This window comes from Chiloscyllium plagiosum, unplaced genomic scaffold (assembly GCF_037043375.1).
Source record: "Chiloscyllium plagiosum isolate Xiang-an unplaced genomic scaffold, Cpla_swu_hap1 HiC_scaffold_24, whole genome shotgun sequence".
Taxonomy (NCBI): Eukaryota; Metazoa; Chordata; class Chondrichthyes; order Orectolobiformes; family Hemiscylliidae; genus Chiloscyllium; species Chiloscyllium plagiosum.
The window spans coordinates 22,654,699-22,672,667 of NW_028270162.1; the positions used below are offsets into that span (position 1 = coordinate 22,654,699).

General features: G+C 40.6%; 1 protein-coding gene across 2 annotated transcripts in view; it reads left to right on the forward strand.

Annotated features, from left to right (window-relative positions):
- The window catches only part of LOC122562617 (clustered mitochondria protein homolog), an 88,689-nt gene that overhangs the window by 25,254 nt on the left and 45,466 nt on the right, over positions 1-17,969 (forward strand). For both annotated transcript variants that reach the window (XM_043715604.2, XM_043715605.2), the window contains exons 5-10: positions 2,563-2,708; positions 3,149-3,303; positions 9,835-9,960; positions 10,855-11,002; positions 12,172-12,264; positions 15,197-15,891. In XM_043715604.2, the coding sequence (XP_043571539.2) occupies positions 2,563-2,708; positions 3,149-3,303; positions 9,835-9,960; positions 10,855-11,002; positions 12,172-12,264; positions 15,197-15,891 (1,363 nt within the window). The remainder of the gene's footprint in view (positions 1-2,562; positions 2,709-3,148; positions 3,304-9,834; positions 9,961-10,854; positions 11,003-12,171; positions 12,265-15,196; positions 15,892-17,969) is intronic.

Below are 17,969 nucleotides of genomic sequence, written 5' to 3' on the forward strand. Positions count from 1 at the left end.
GTACTGTGTCCTTTGCTGCTTGTAGTGTACATTAATGATCGAGACAAGATTGGTGCTGAGTCCACTGCTTTTCATCACTTATGTAAATGATTTAGATGTGAATATAGAAGGTATGCTTAGTAAGTTTGCAGATGACACCAAAATAGATGATGTAGCGGACAGCGAAGATGGTTACCTCAGCATACAATGGGACCTTAATCAAATGGGCTGATGGGCTGAGGAATGGCAGATGGAGATTAATTTACATAAATGTGAGGTGCTGCATTTTGGAATGGCAAATCAGGGCAGGACTTATACATTTAATGATAAGGTCCTGGGGAATGTTGCTGAACAAAATGATCTTGGAGTGCAGGTTCACAGTTCCTTGAAAGCAGGTTACAGGTGGACATGGTAGTGAAGAAAGCATTTGTATGCTTGCCTTTATTAATCAATGCATTGAGTATAAGAATTTGAGAGATCATATTATGGCTGTACAGAACATTGGTTAAGTCATCTTTGGAATTCTGCATTTAATTCTGGTCTCCCTGATACAGAAAGGAGGTTGTGAAACTTGGAAGATTCAGAAAGGATTTACTAGCATGTTACCAGGATTGGAGGGCTTGAGCTATTGGGAGAGGCTGAATAGGCTGGGGCTGTTTTCCCTGGAGCATCGGAGGCTGAGGAGTGACATTCATTGAGGTGTGTAAACTCATGAGTGGCATGGATAGCGTAAATAGACAAGGTCTTTATCCCAAGGTAGGAGAGGCCAAAACTAGAGGGCATAAGTTTAAGGTGAGAGGGGAAGGATGTGAAAGGGACCCATGGCACAACTTTTTCGAGAGAGTGTGGTGCATGTAGGGAATGAGCTGCCAGAAGAAGTGGTGGAGGGTGGTACAATTGCAACATTTAAAAATCATTTGGATGGGTATATGCAAAGGAAGGGTTTACAGCGATGTGGGCCAAGTGCTGGCAAATGGGACTAGGTTAGGTTAGGGTATCTGGTCAGCATGGACGAGTTGGACGAAGGGTCTGTTTCCGTGCTGTACATCTCTGACTGTATGACATGAATGTAGGAAGTTTTAACAGCAGGTTTGCAGATTACATGAAAATTTGTGGTGTAGTAAATGGCAAGGAGGAAGACTTTGCAATGTAGCAAGATAATCAGATATGCTGGTACAGTGGGTGAAACAATGACAAATGGATTTTAATCCTGAAAGGTGTGAGGTGATGAATTTTAGGAGAATTACAAAGGCAAGGGTGTAACTGTTGAATGATAGGACCCTAGTTAGAAGGACCTTAGAGTACATGTCAGTAGATCATTGAAAGCTGTAAGATAGTTGAATAGGATATTAAAAAGGCATGTGGGAGACTTGCCTTTATTAGTCAGAGAATTGATTACAAGAGCAGGGGAATTATGATGGACCTATATTAGTTGTCAGTTAGGCCTCCGGTTGAGTACTGTGTGCAGTTCTGGTTGCCATTCCACAGCATAACTGTTAGTGTACTACAGAGAGTGCAGGTGAGATTCAACAGGACATTGCCAGAGCTGGAGTGTTTTCACAAAGAGAGACTAGATAGTTTTCAAGTAGTCCTATTTTGTGGCTTCACCAGGTTGATAGCTGTTTTTCAGGTATGCCAGCATGTACTCATGCACTTTTCATTGAACCAGGGTTGATCCCCTGGTTTGATGTTAATAGTGTGGGAGATATACCAGGTCATGAGATTGAAGATTGTGTTGGGAGGACTCCCAGAGCAACTTCCTCCTGACTGTCCACCACATGCCACCACTTCTGCTGGGTCACTCTTGCTGGTGAGTCAGTATATACAAGATGATGATGGGATTGAATAGGACATGTGTGCAAGGTAGGACAATGGCAGGTGATTGTTTGTGAGCCAACTCTCTCAACTTTGGCATTTGTCCAAGATGTTGCTAAGGAGAACTTCGCAGGTCAATGGGGCTGAGTCGGCTTTTGTTGCTTGTAGTGCCTTGATAGCTGCCAGGTACTGTATCCAGTTTCATTCCCTTTTTTGAGACTCTTTAGCAGTTGATATAACTGATTTGCTAGTCTATTTCAGAGTGCAGTTAAGAATCACCCACATTGATGTGGTCTAGAGTTATATGTAGGCCAGACCAGATGAAGACAATAGTTTCCTTCCCTAAAAGACATTAGTGAGCCAGGTGGGTTTCTAGAAAATCAACAATTGTTTCCTGATCACATTACTCTTTTAATGATGTATGCTGAATTCAGATTTCACCCTGTGCTGTGGGGCAGCTCAAATCTGGATTGTCAGATCATTACCTGGATCTCTGGATTACTAGTCCAGTGACTGTAGCGCAATGTCATTTTTTTTCAAATATAGTGATTGGTTATGAACTGGACTGTGCTGCTTAGGATTGTATTGATAGTAAATTCAATTGTGACTTTCGAATGTGCATTGGCGAAGGAGCTGAAGTGAACCCTCAGTCTATGGTAAAAGTGTTGGGTAATTGGGTGAAATTAGTTTTGATTTTGTGGACAGACAGTGTGAACAGCTTTCTTCTGTACTCCAACCATTTTATGAACGCAATATGTTCCCCTCTAGATATATCTACAACTGGAAAACGGAAAAGACGTTCTGGTTCAGATCAATCACTTGAGACTATCGACTGCTCTCCTCCGGAATATATCTTGCCAGGATCCAAAGATCGGCCCCTCTCATTCCTACAGCCACTAACTGCGGATAGCAAGGTGTGTTACGAAGCCAGTGGAGTTAAGTGATATTTGTGTTTAAGACAGAATTAGCTGTTCTGTTCAGAAATGTTTGCATTTGTTTGCAGAAAGGTGCAGCATTCAGAAATTACTGTTTCACTGAAGTTGGGTCGGATCAGAGGTCGACATGATATTTCAGAAACAAGCTTGTATAATGTTCATGACAACTGTGTTCTGAACAGTGTGGTAGTTCTAGTCTTGCTGTATTACAGATTTAGCCAACGTTACCTTATTTCCATTTTTTCTGATTCTGCTTTGAATTGAAAAATAAAGATGATTGCAGTGTTTGTATCTGAGCACAGAGTTCTTTAGTAGGAGTAACTAGAGATTCTGATTCAGGTATGTATTGTTTAACTGGTTGGTTCTTCCTCTGGATTCAGTGGGGAGGTGGAGTTTACTAATTGATATCCTCTCTGTAGTCCCTGCAGTGTTTGAAGTGTCTGATGGTGAGTGGGTGGAATCCACCTCCAGGTAACCGTAAGCTGCGGGGGGATCTGATGTATTTTAATGTTATCACCATGGAGGATCGTCACGTCAGCATCACTGCATCCACACGTGGATTCTACATCAACCAGTGAGTACAAGCCTTGTGCTCAGTACCTCTATTAAATGTGTTCATGCAGGAAAACTCGCAATATCTTTTCAAACAAATAAAGTAAAATTGGACCTTTAGAGATTTCAGATGATTCAATTATTGCAATGTTATCAAATGCAAAATTATTAAATTCACTTGCTAGGGGGCAAATTATGAAATTGATGGACTAAATTCAGAGATCAGAATCACTGCTGGAGAAAGTTGTACAAAAGCAGCATGGAAACATGAAGCTTGCTGCCTGGATGTGTGATGCATGAGGATCTCAGAACCCCAAAGTGGATATTACGTAATTCCTCATTTATTTCAGTTGAAGAACTGCTCCTTCCAAACTGATTGGGTACACTTTTGCATCTCCTGCTCACAGGGGACTTGATGATGGGCAGGGGGCTTGTCAAGAGCAGCACTCGACCAGCCTGCCAATTACCTGCCTGCCCCTGACCTGCCTACTATCTGATGGGAGAAAATGGGGCTATCACCAGTCCATTGGGCCTTTTGAAACCTATAAGTGGCAGATTAATGGCCAGAATCCCACCTTCGCCACTGTTTTAGCTATAAACAGAGGGATCCTCAGGCTAAGCACACGGCTTGACACACATGACAGGACTCATGTGTCAGGCAAGTAAAGGTGAGGACCCTTGTTTGGGTCCCTTGTCCCTTGTTCCTCCATTGAACGTTGATAGCTGTGGGGCTATCCCTGCTGAGTCTTGGAATATGTTGGGATATCCCTGATACAAAAAAAATTGCCTGTATGAACATGTAATCTACTATTTCTCTGTGTGCATTGTCAATCACCTTTGGTTTTGGTCACATTGGAACAGGTATGCTTTTGAATTAAGGATTAGATTCCTTTAGTTTCCTTTTAATCTTCTCTTCCTTCCTTGTCTTGTCTGCCTTAATCTATAGAGTGGAGACTTCTTACATTAGAGCAGCTAAACGTCCTTGTGTGACTGCTCAATGTTTAGTGAGAAATTATGTGAATTTAGGTACAGCTTGTGGTTTTGCATTTTGGGGTGACAGTCAAGCAGCCCACCTTCATGTTATGCTGATCCTTGACGGGCAACTTAGAGAGGAGACTTCTATCTGAATAATTTGGATGACCTTTTTGATTATGTTTCAGAGTTGAAATATGGAGTGTTCTGCATGGCAGAAGCCACTCAGTGTTTGTGTCGGTGATGATGATTTCCCAAAGCAAATCAAAACAATTACTATTGACTTACTTGCTTTGTAAACCTAAGTCTTATTTCTATTTTGAGAATTGATCCAGTTTCTCTAGCTGTGTTACACAGCGCTCCTCTCTCTCTGTGCATGTTTTGTTTTAAGCTCTCATTTCAATGCATTCAGCCGCCTCCAACTAACCACAGATAAAATATATTGTTCCCAGGTTCTGATGATATTGGGTGTAATTGAAATGAGTCGAGGACGTGGTGCTGGAAAAGTGCAGCATGTCAGGCAGCATCTGGGGAGCAGGAAACAAAAGCCCTTCATCAGGCTGGGACCCTCAGGGTTGGAAAGATAAATGGGAGGGGGGTGGGCAGGGGGTAAGATAGCTGAGAGTGTAATAGGTGGATGGAGGTGGAGGTAAAGGTGATAGGTAGGAGGGGAGGGTGGAGCAGTTAGGTGGGAAGGAAGATGGAGAGGTGGGACAGGTCATGAGGGCGGAGCTGAGCTGGAAGATTGGAACTGGGATAAGATGGGGAGAGGGGAAATGATGCCAAATGATCGTTATGGAACTGAGGGTGGTAGTAGAACTGTATGATTAGGTGCCTTTTGGGGAAACAAATCTCTTTATTACCATATCATTTTCCTTTCCACCGCCATCTAATAGACAGTAGAAATAATTGACTTAGCAGTCCATTCAAATGTCTAATTGCTTTTGTAATGATCTTCAGTTCCTGCCTTCCAAAATGGTCAAGATCAACCTGTCAGAATGTGTTAAACTACAAGTCAGCAAGATTCATGTATTTTTCCTGTTGATTTCATCTCCTGCTGCCAGTGTAATGGTAGCCACCAGGAGGGCACTGAACTAACAGCAGCAGATGCGTATGTGTTTTAAGCATCCTCCCAAAGTGCATTTTCCTGTTGGCACAATGTTTCAAGAATATGGCGATTTAAATCATGATAACTGACACAGGCTGATATTTTGACATAATATTGTAAACATGCAAAGTGTTGGCTCCTAAGTATAAGCACATCCCCTGTGGTGCATTTTGTTGTTGGTTGAGAACCACAACATGATTTGCAAGGTAAATTTAGGAAAGCAGCCTTTTTAAGCCATTCTTTCAGGATTTGACTAAGACAATAAGAAATAGGAACCAGAGTGGGCCATACAGCCCCTTGAGCCTGCTCCATGAAATATGTGTAAAACAAAAGGCCTTTTTATTCAAGTTTTCATAAATTAGGCACTTGAGTCCCATACTCTGGTTGTAACACAAAGCCACTAAGTATTTCCAGATGGTTAAAAAGCATAAAACTCATTACAATTTTATCGGACAGAGATAAGAACAGACCTTTCTTGTGTGCCAGAGTGGCATAATAGGAAAAAACAACTGGGTTTTTGACACTAAAAATAAAGTACTGATAGCAGGTTGCTTAGATACTGTGAGCGCACAGCAAATACCTGAAAGCAGAATTTACAGGCCAGAAACTGAAATCTTTGGTAGCGGTTACCTGGGTGGGTCCAGGCATTCCCTGCAGCTGCACACTAAATGGGGCCTGTTGGGTCTTGTATTCTCTGTCTCACTCTCAATTAACTTTCATGTTTGGTGTTTTTTAACTTCTTTCTTGCAGAAAGTGCTGACTCTTTTGTTGAGGTTGCAGTTTCACTATCAAGCAAAGCCATCCACCTGAAAAATTATCTGTTTCTTCCTCTGCAGATGGTCTTGAATTGCGAAGTATTTCCAGCATATTGTGTTTTTATTAACAGCCAGCACCTTGTTTAATCTACATATTAACCCACATTTCAACCCTCTTGAACAGTTAAACCAGCAGGCCAGACCAACCAGGGCAGTGATCAATTCTTAACCCCATTTGGGTCCTTGTAAGTGTATATTTTAGGGGGAATCACTGGATTTTGGCCAAGACCAGCAACCCTTTGATGTACCTGCACTCAGAGCAATCCAACAGCCCACAACAGAATGTGGTCCACCACTATTCCCAAATATTTCAGCTGATTAATCTAATTTTATTACTAATATAATGCCTAGCCAGCACATAAACATGAATCTTCATGATGCCACTGGAGTGGGGGGGGGGGGGGGGGGGTCTCATAACATGTGCCATTCTTAAGTTCTTTTTTGCACCATTCAGCTGAAATGATACTTATGGAGGAAGCTGTCAGAAGTGTGAGCTGACACAGGATACAAGAGCAGCAGAGCATTCGTGATTTTTACTGCTTCTTTAGAGCATTGCAGCAGGCAGTGTTAGTAAAGGAGCAACATGGCAGGCAACTGGGAGGTCAAGGTCATTCCTTTGGACAAAGCAGACAAATTCCATAAAGTGGTCACAGAGTCTGTGTTTGATCTTGTCAACATAAAGGAGACTGCACTGTGAGCAGCAATTGCTGTTTGAAAAAGACTGGCTTGAAAGAAGTACAGATGAAATGCGCTTCACCCAGAAGCTGTGTTCGGGGTCTTGAACATTGAGGAAGGATGGGTTTTTTCCTCCTGCTGCCTCTGCTTCTATTGTCAACAAACCTAAGCCTGTTGTTTTGGATAGTGGTCCTTCAACCATTGGGCACACTTTCACTGTATTTACTCTCACTAAACCCATCATGATTTAAAAACCTTCTATGAAATCTCCTGTTAAGTTTTCTCTGTTCTGAGTAGAACAATCCTAACTCCTTGCGTCTGTCCACATAACTAACCCATCATCCCTGAAACATTGCCAACAAATTTATTCTAGTAAATTTCTCCAAAGCCTTCATGATAGTCCTAAGTCATGTACTCCGAAATAATAAAACTTCAGCTGAAGCTAATGTTATAAATAGGTTTAACATAACTTATTGGCGACTATACTCTACAAGGAATCCCACATGCATTATTAATTATGCCACTTTCAAAGATTTCTGCACAAGCAGAGGGTAAAAGTCATTTGGATCTCATGTCTGTGGTAGGAAAACTATTGGAGGAAATTCTAAAGGAGTGAATTAATATCCATTTGGAAAGGTTTGGGTTAATTAGGGGTAGTCAGCATGACTTTGTCAGAGGGAGGTCACACTTAACAAATTTGTTAGAATTTTAAAAAATGTAATCAAGTGTGTGGATGATGGAAATTAAGTTGATGTAGTTTATACGGATTTTAGCAACACTCTTGACAAGGTCTCACATGGGAGACTGATTGATTGAAAATGAGTGGATCAGAAACTAGCTTAGGGTGGCATGGTGGCTCAGTGGTTAGCACTGATGCCTGTCAGTCCCAGGAACCCAGGTTCGAATCCAATCTTGGGCATCTCTGTGTGGAGTTTGCACATTCTCCCTGCGCCTGCATGGATTTTCTTCAGGTGCACCGCTTTCCTCCTACAGTTCAAAAGTGTGCAAGTTAGGTGAATTGGCATGCTAAAATGCCCTTGGTATTCAGGGATATGTAGGTTAGGTGCATTAGTTAGGGGAAATGTAAAGTAATAGGGTAGGGGAATGGATCTGGGTGGGATATTCTTCGGAGAGTCACTGTGGACTTGTTGGGACAAATGGCCTGTTTCCACATTGTAGGGATTCTGTTCTGTAATAGGATACAAAGGGTTGTGGTAGAAGGCTGTTGGAGTGACTAGAGGCTGGTGTCCAGCAGTGTATCACAAGGGTCAGTATGGGACCCTTGCTGTTTGCTATGTACACAAATGATATACATGAAAATGTGGGGGGAATGTTAAGCAAATTTGCAGATGACACCAAGAGTGGTAGAGTGGTTAATAGTGAAGAAGGTGGTTGTAGGATATAGAAAGATACAGATGGGTTGGTCAGGTGGGAGACCAGTGACAGATGGCACTTAGCCATAATAAGTGCAAAGTGTTGCACTTTGGAAGAAGAAACAAGATGAGGGTGTATTTAATGAAGGGCAGGACACTGGGTGGCTTAGAGGAACACAGGGATCTTGGAGGTAATTATTCACAGATCCCTGAAGTCAGCAGAACAGAATAGGATAGTTAAGAAGATATATGGCTTGCTCTCATCCGTCGTGACAAAAAGTATTAAAACAAGGAAGTAATGTTGGAGTTGTGACGAGCGTTGGTTAGGCCACAGTTGGAATACTGTGTGCAGTTCTGGTCCCTTCACTACAGGAAGGATGTGATAGCATCAGAGGATGTTCACCAGGATATTGTCTGAGATGGTGAAACTGAGGGGTGACATGATTGAGGTGTATAAGATTATGTGGGGTATGGACAGGGTGATTAGAGAGCAGCTTGGTCAAGGGTCAGTCATGAGGGGGCAGGATATTCAGAAGAATTTTGAGGGAAAAAAGACCTTTTTCACTCAGCAGGCAGTGTGAATTTGGAATGCACTGCCTGGGAAGGTCTTGGAGACTGGAAACCTTACAAACTTTAAAAAATATTTTGATGAATACTTCAAATATCATAAATTTCAAGGATATGGGACAAGTATAGGAAATTGGGATTAGTGCACTTTTAGTGGTAATTATGTCAGTACAGACTCAATGGGCCAAAGGACCTTTTTTGCATTCTATGAATCTATGGACCTTTTTCTCCCTCTATCTCTCTGTCTTGCTCTCTATTTCTCTCCTTTTACCCATTTTAACATTGTATCATTTAACATGCATCACTCCCTGTTGACTCTTAACAAAATTCATCATTTCATGTTTTTTGATCTTAAAGTTCACCTGCCGTATGCCACAGATTCCTCCAGCTTACTGTATCTTGAAATCTATTAGTATCTTCCTCACTGTTTGCTACACTTCATTCTATACCCCAGCTTTATGATTAAGTCTAAATTGCCCTCAGAAATGGTCTAGTGAGCCACTTGGTTGTATTAAGCATTCATGTATAATAAGGAGGAAATCAGTTGGTCCACTTGGTGTTTTTCTTTAATTCATTCACATCATGTGAACTGGCTAGGCCAGCATTTATTGTTCACCCTCACTTTCTCAGAAGGCAATTTTGAGAAAGCAGTATTCTTCAGTTCCGTTTAGGGAAGTTATTTCTTTAGAAAAAAAGTTTTTAGTTTGAGTGACTTCCAGACCAGGAGTATTTAAGCTGTGAAAGTATAAGCTCTCGATTTTATGGATATTCATCTCAGAAAATACCACAGTTCACAATGCAGAAACTGAGGAGAATCGGTTAAATTGAATTTAAAATTTTGACAGAGAGGTATAAGTTCTCTGGATTTGTGTCGCTATAAAGTCAAGCTGTTGCTAAATGGGTTGAAACTTTTTTTGCTGGGTGTTCAAACATTTTTCTAATTGTGCTCTATATCAAGGCATTGCACTAACAATATCAAACTTTTTTCCCTTTCTATAGCCCTGCAATAAAAGCTGTTTCTAATGTATTCTGTTTTAAATTAGGTCAACTGCAGATATGTTTAATCCAAAACCAGGCAGTCCCAGCCTGCTATGTCATTCACTGTTGGACCTACTGAATCAAATTAGCCCGATATTCAAGAAGAATTTTGCAGTATTGCAGAAGAAAAGGTATGGAATGTAAGGAGAATCATCCACGTTACAGAGATCCTTTTATTTATTTCTAACATTCAGAAACTCTGTTTTCATGATTGCACCTCCAATTCCATACACCACAAAGGCGACTGACCCTTCTCACAAAGTTCTGGGATGAGATAACTGAGTTGGCACTTGAGGCTGGATTTAATTTGCCCACCTTTGGGAAGTGTCCACCTTGCACTGAGTTCCTCTCTAAAACGATGGAGCCAATTTCATTGACTCTGTAAATTGTAGTTTTAAATTTGAACTAATGCTTTCTTTCATCAAGAACAACCAACTGTGTGTTATAATGCTCAGAGAATTATGATCAGTCTGTTTTTCTAAAATAACCCATCATCATTTTGTTTCACAAAATTAACCCACATCAAAATGGCTAAGATTCCTTTATCCTTGCATAAACGGACATTAAATCTCTCCCCGACATTAAAGTTACCCTGTTGATCTTTTACATAACTTTTCCATTTGCCTTACTTTTACTTTGACTTTAATGAGTGTGATGACCAGTTAATTTAAAAATGGAGAGTCATTGTGCTTTGAATTTGCTGACCCCAACAAAGTCCTGTCGCTTCTAGATTTATGGTTTTTTTTTCAAGGAAGACTTATTTTTTAGGCTTCATGGTAACGTTTAGGAGCAGTCAAGAGTAATTTTTCTTGATCCTTTCAAAAATTGCTGGACATTGTGTTGTCTTGATTTTGGGTTTATGCAATAGTTTTGTTCTAATCATGCTTCAATTAAATTCATTTTGGACTGTGTCCATATAACCAGTTGTGCCATCATATTTTAGACATTTTTGTGTGATATAGTTAGTATTCTGGTCATGTGACAGCTTTAGTGACTTTCTGAGATTTTAATTCTCTATTTTTCAGGGTGAGTTGCCATCCATTGGAGAGGGTTGCCACACCATTCCTAAGTTACAGTTGGACCATCCCACACAAACAGCACACCATTGATTGTGTGAGGGCTGAGGATGCATATACCTCCCGACTAGGGTTTGAGGAACATATTACTGGGCAGGTGAGAATTGGCCGCAATGTTTTGGTCGAGAGCTCTTTGTCAGCCACTAGGGATGAGGGAAGGTGACAAAGAGGTGTCTGGAAAATCTCTTTGGAGAAAACGCGTTACAACTCTTAGTTGTTATTTGCTGCAAAACAGCAATTTCACTTTTTTTTCTCCTCTCCTGAAACTGCTGGTTCACTGAGTGCAGTTACTCAAGTGCCACCTGCCCTCTTGTATCCACCAGCCTATCTGATTATGCCACCATCACTATCCTGCAAGAATGGTGCCCAGAGTCACTGACTGTGGTAAAGCCACAGCAATATCCTGTTGAGATCAACTAACTGCAGAAAATGTTGGAAGGTTAAATAAAGACTATCTGTTTATCTATCTATGCAGATAACAATGTGAAATTGTACACTGTTTACCCATTCAACTATATGAGGTCTGAAAAGAGACTAAAAATCTCAAGAAAAGATTCATGTTGAGATGATTCCCTAACATAACTATGGAAGTTCCCAAGAGATTGCGATAGCTCATGACACCTCAAAACAGCAACCTATTAGCAATTTTCTCTGTATAATTGGTCATGTCCTGTTTTCTCAGAATGTTTAAAGGAACTCAGCCTCACGTTTAGCATTTTGTTTCAGATGGCTTTGACATTCTGCCACATTAAATACCTCTTGAAGTCTATCTTATTTCATTGAGTATGGATCTTTTATGACCGCCCTTCATTCTGCTGTCCCAAATATCTCCAAACGCTTATCTTGAACCGAATCCATTCATTAAAAAAAATTACAACCATCTCTCAACCTTCATTTCTCCTGAGTAAATAATCTGAACTCTTTGAGACCATCTTCAGACGATTTTAATTTTGGTCGGAATTCTATGAGCCTTTCTGTGATATTTTGCATCTTAAGCAGGGACCAAAGTTGGACACAATTCTCAAACGTGTGGATATACCTGTGTCAAATATTGCTTTATTTTGTATATATTCAAACTGGAATCACTGTTAGTCAGTAGGAGTTTACTTATTGGGGTGTCAAAGATTTGATAATTCACTGCAAAACATTTTTAATAAAAGTGTCATAGTTTAATCAACTAGAACATAGAATTTTCAGTGGTACCTTTATGATTACTCAGCAATTTTGCAAAAATTGGATGACTTGCTGCCTCTTGTTTCCATAAAGCCCCGGGACTGGAATGAGGAGCTGCAGACGGCATGGGAGATGCCCTGTCAAGATATGATGCAGCGGATATTGAGGAAGCAGACCATCTTTAAGGTGAGGTGTACAAACATCTGTTCATAGCAATTCCTCACAACTTTAATACTGTGAGAGCAGTATCAGGTGAGTCTTATCCAAAGGGAGAAATTCATCCTATGCCTTTTCAATGGAACGTTAATGGCTTTGTTGGTTTCCACAGTGATGGGGCTAAGAATAGTAGCTTCAATGTGTGACAAAAGAGTCACTTGCTTTTGGTCGATTCGGAGAATTGTTGTTCACCTTTTGGAATTTGATGGGAATTAAATAAAAACAACTAGGGCAGCATGATCATTTGATTGGTGGATGGCTTAAGTCAGCAGTTACATGTTTGAGGACCAGTTATTTTGGTTGGGACTAATGTGTAGAGGAATTCTGTGAAGCCATCCTACACTCTCCGTGACAAACATAAGCACCCAAGCTCGCTTGTGTTACTTTCGGTCACTATTGTGTGCCACTATTTAAAGTGCATAGTTTCAAGGACCTGTTCATTGAAGTGCAAGTACATGATTAGCTGAGGATTGCTTATGGAGACTTGTGGACATAACATCGGGTTCATTGCAGATACTGGAAAACCGTGTTTACTCTTCAACTCACAAAGTCTTCTCATATATTCTTCTCATCTGAAGATCATTACTGAACTCTGATTTGAAGGTTGCACAGTGGATTTCCAATTGAGAATCCTACTTTACATGACTGTATCCTGGACAGGAGGAAAGCAAGACTGAAGTCAGATTAATTCAGTAGCACTAGAGGAGAGCCCATCCATCCAGTGTGCTGTGTAGGTCCAGATGCACAGGTCTAAAATATGCATGGCTGTGCCTCTAAGCATGGAGGTTGCCTTTCTCGTCAGGCACCCAAGTCCTGAGGTAAATGCAGAACAGGCTATGTGTCATGCGAACAAGATTATGGTCAGCCATGGTCAATAGAGGAACAGATCTCATGAGATCAGAATGACTTATATTCCTGAGAAAGGATACAAAATATGCTTTAGTTCCCCTTGTTTGTCCATATGCATTTCAAGCAGCATCCAGGGAACAGGAGAATCGACGTTTCGGGCATAATCCCTTCTTCAGCCCTCCTGAAGAAGGGCTTATGCCCGAAACGTCGATTCTCCTGTTCCCTGGATGCTGCCTGACCTGCTGCGCTTTTCCAGCAACACATTTTCAGCTCTGATCTCCAGCATCTGCAGACCTCACTTTCTCCTCATATGCATTTCAAGTTGACATTGACTTAGCTATATGGTCCCTCAAGAACTGCAGACCTATATTCAGAACCTCAATGTTGAATTGATTGACTTGTTTGAATCTGTAATCCTCTGAGGAAGCTTTGCAGTTTCTTCTATCGTTGTTGCTTTCTCCTTGCCAGCCTGAACTTTGTTGAATCCCTTTTCCATTTTGGAGCAAAGTACAGAAATCCTAGACATTTGCTTCACATCTTAAAGGCTGCACAGAACTTTTGTGTCTACTAGAACCCTTCTCATTATGGCAGAAATCATCATGCGTTTGCTCTGCAGTTAGTGGCTAACATGTGCTACCCCTCCACTTAACTACATCTTCTGCTGCCTCCATCTTTTATACTGTGGGTTTTCCAATTTGTCAATTCCTCAGTTTTGTTTGTATCTCTTGAGTAGCTCTGGGCTGCTGACTATAAAGGAAATGATGAATGATGGAGTGGATGAGTCTTTGCCTGCATAAAGATAAAAAACTACAGTTAACTTTATTGCGCTTGAGCAACATTCTGCTTTTTTCACCATCTAAGAAACTGAGGTACACAGTATAATTATTTTAAAAGTGTACATCATTACAAATGCACATTGGATCTCTTTCATTCCCCTCCATTAACTGTTGGGTGAGAGTTAGAATCAGTTGTAGCAATTACAGTTGAGTGTTTGGTGTTGGCATATTTCTCCCAGCAACTCTGACCCTCCCAACAACAGATATTTTTCTTAATCAACCAATTCAGTGACATTAAGACATACTTCTGGAGCAGGTGGGAATTGTGTGATGTCTCCTTCTGCAGGAGGAATACATGTAAATTACTAGCTGCAGTTCACAGATCTTTCATCAATCACGCAGAAACATGAGTGGCTGATAGGAAGGATAGGGTCAATAGAGTAATGATTTCTCATGTAAGATTTCCATACTTTTCAAGATGTGAGTCACAATATGACTACTGCCTGGAGAAGGAGTACAGTGCTGTTGCAGTAGTCCTATATGGCAATGATGGTGTTTCTAGGATGTAACCACATGTTTCTCTGCAGTCCCATTATTGACCCTGTTATCCATCTAAACTTACCTTTAACTTTGCTGAGCCAATGAGCTTGCAAAACTCCTTCCCTGGCAGGGAATGTGTGTATGGAGATGTGGTGTGGGGAGACAGAGTTGTGATATTATGGGAATCCTTTGGGTGATAAGGCCCTACTCATAACCATCTCCTTTTATATGGTCTGTTTTGCTGAAAAGTTTCTTCATAGTACTTTAACAATTCCACGCTCTATTTCTCTTAATGGCTGTGGTTGGCTGTGCTTTCTCATCAGCTTCAGGAAAACTAGATACTTCCCTTTTCCTTTCCTTAGTTCCAGATATTTTGGGTTCCCTCTTGCAAAAGCCAGCACTGTCCTTTAACTACACATAGCCCTTTTTTTGCTCAAGATGTTCTGGCTTTCACTTGCCCACTTCCCAAACTTTTCAGGCTGTCCATGATGTATCCTCTCACCAACATTATTTAAGTTACTGACTAGGACATTTCCAAGGGCGGTCATCTGCCACTGGGCAGCCTGCCTAAATCCCACTGCCACATTGGAAACCTGGGAAGTTGTTATAGCTTTTCCTGAACTTGTATCTAGGCTTTTGCAAAAGCAATTGACTTTTAGTGCATTAAAGACTATTCCTCAGTCATACACACCCGAAACAGAGTAACTAATTGAGATGCTGTTTTTGTTTTTAACTAGGTGAACAGTGATTTTGTTGCAGCCGCCACCCGTGGTGCAATGGCAGTTGTCGATGGGAATATCGTGGCCATCAACCCAGGTGATGATACCAAAATGCAGATGTTCATCTGGAACAACATTTTCTTCAGCTTTGGATTCGACATCCGGGACAACTACAAAGAATCTGGGGGGGATCATGCTGCTTATGTTGCATCCAGCAATGACTTGAAAGGGATCCAAGCTTATAGTAACTTGGATGTGGCAGGTCTGCATGTATTGGGGACTGTAATAGTGGATTACCGAGGCTATCGGATAATTGCACAATCCATTATCCCTGGAATCCTGGAACAGGAGCAAGATCAGAATGTGGTTTATGGATTGATAGATTTTGGGAAGACTGTTATTTCTAATCATGAGTACATCAACTTATTGCTTCAAACCTCCAGACCCCTTCGGATTCAGAAGCACCTGGTCCTGAATGATTTAGAACATCCCATCCTCTTGTGCTCTTCAGTGGATTGCAAAGGGATTGTTGGCAATGATGGGAGACGTTACATTCTGGATCTTTTCCGCACATTCCCCTCAGATCTAAACTTCCTGCCAATGATTGGTGAAGAGTTGCATGAGGAATGTCAAAGATTAGGATACCCAAAGGAATATCGGCATAAGTTGTGCTGTCTACGGCCGGAGCTAGTGGAGAATTTCATCCAACATAAGTAATGTTTTATCTGATGTAATTTGTAGTAATGTATAGAAGGTCATAGAATGTTTCAGTACTGAATCGGGTCTTTAGGTCAATTCAATTATGTTGGTATGTTCATCTGCATAAACCACAGGAACTTATCCCACTCCTGTTCCATCCCTTTAAATATTTTTCTTTTAGTACGCTTACCTTTTTGCACTTAATATTTAACAAGCTTTTCTGATCTTTCATTTTAAACTTTACCATTTAATATAATTTCACATTTCTCATGTTGAACTGCCACCTACACAAAAATCTATTAGTGTGTTCCTGCAATCTTTCACAGTCCTTAAACCATTTTGTTCAGTGTTCAATTTACTGTACGTGAGTCATAGTCCAAATTATTTTGGTATAGATAATATGAAAAAAGCCCAACCTGAAGCCCTGTGGAACACCTCCTTCCAGCTAGAGAATCTTTCTTTCATCCCTACCCTTTACTTCCTATGCTCTATCTCACCAATTTGAGGCCATTTGCTCCTCATTTCTATGTAGTGTTATCTTTGTCATAATAACAGGAGTAGGCCTTTCAGTCTTTCAAGTCTCATCTGCTATTAGAGAGGACAGTGACTGATCTGTATCTTAGCTTTATCTACCTGGCTTGGTTTCATAAATGCTAAAACCTTTGCCAAACACTAATCTATCAACTGCAGTTTGTAAATTTTTAACTGACCTGGTAATAATCACCTTTTTTAAGGGAGATGGCTCTCACTTGTTTTCTTATTGATGTTTTTTAAGAATTCTTGCCAACTTTAGCCATTCCATTTCAAAAGTCCAGTCTCATATGTTCTGTATTATTTATGTAAATCCTGCACTCTTTGAAGGACTGTGTCTGGCTGACCTCAATGGCATTCACTGACCTGGGGTGCAGGGCCACAAATGGCTGTTTTACCTCTGTCTATAACAAATGCTAGGGGATGCATCAAAACCAAGCCAGATCCTGATGTCACTTGACATCTATGAATGTGCTGAATCCATCAGGGTATCATTGAATTATGATTAATAGAAGGAATATTGACTAATTACCCTTACTCCTTTCTTCAAGACCTGGAATAATTGAGTCAATTGGGAAAGTGATGATGTGATTTTAGTGTCACCAGTCAAGTATTCCAGAACCCAGGTTTTGGGGGCTGGGGTTCAAATATGGTAGATATGAGTTAAATTGAAATAAATCTGTAATTCAAAGTTAGCCTAATGCCAACCATCTGTTGTATCGTAACAAAAATCTCATTCACTAATGTCCTTTAGAGAAGGGAATGTATCATCCTTACCTGATCTGACATACACATGACTCCAGACTTACAACACTGTGCCCACTGAAATGGCCTAGCAAGCCACTCAACTCAAAGGGCAAATAGGGATGGATAATAAATGTTGGCCTAACCAATGATGCCCACACCCAATAAATGAATGAAAAAAAATGATTGTACACTGATCTAGTGGGACTAAAGTCAAATAACTCCAAAAGGACATTAAAAGGTCTTCCAAAAAGATTGCCGCATTATTATTTCACTGCGCGTAAGCAGACTTTTTTGCTTTAAGTTTTCTCCTTATGGCATATACTACACTCCTGTCAATTCTGTTGAGTAAGAAGCTCTGGTAAATATGTAATGTTTTACCGCTTGTCTTTTCTTTTTCCTGCTCTGTTTCTCCCCCTATGTTCTCCACATGAGAAGGGCCCTGATCTATTGCCAGCCAATGACTTTACATCTGCAATTAAAAACTGAATATGGTGAACCAGTTTAGTCTGGAAATATCATAATGTGGGCGCAACACAAATATAATGTTTGGACAATGCTGCATGTTGGAACATGTTCTGTATTGTGAGGTAATCATCTTCAGGTAAATACAAGGGCAGAACCTGGATAGATTTGTAGAGAGGTCAATCTTCCCCAAATTCAGATTGGATTGAGAAGATGGAAAGAAGCTTAGACTGGGAGCACAGACTTGGATGACATGGCTTAAAATTTGAAAACCTCTTTGAATTCTGTTTTCTATTATATTTTAATTGTATTTGCATTTAAACTATCATGAGGTAAAAATTGGTACATGGTA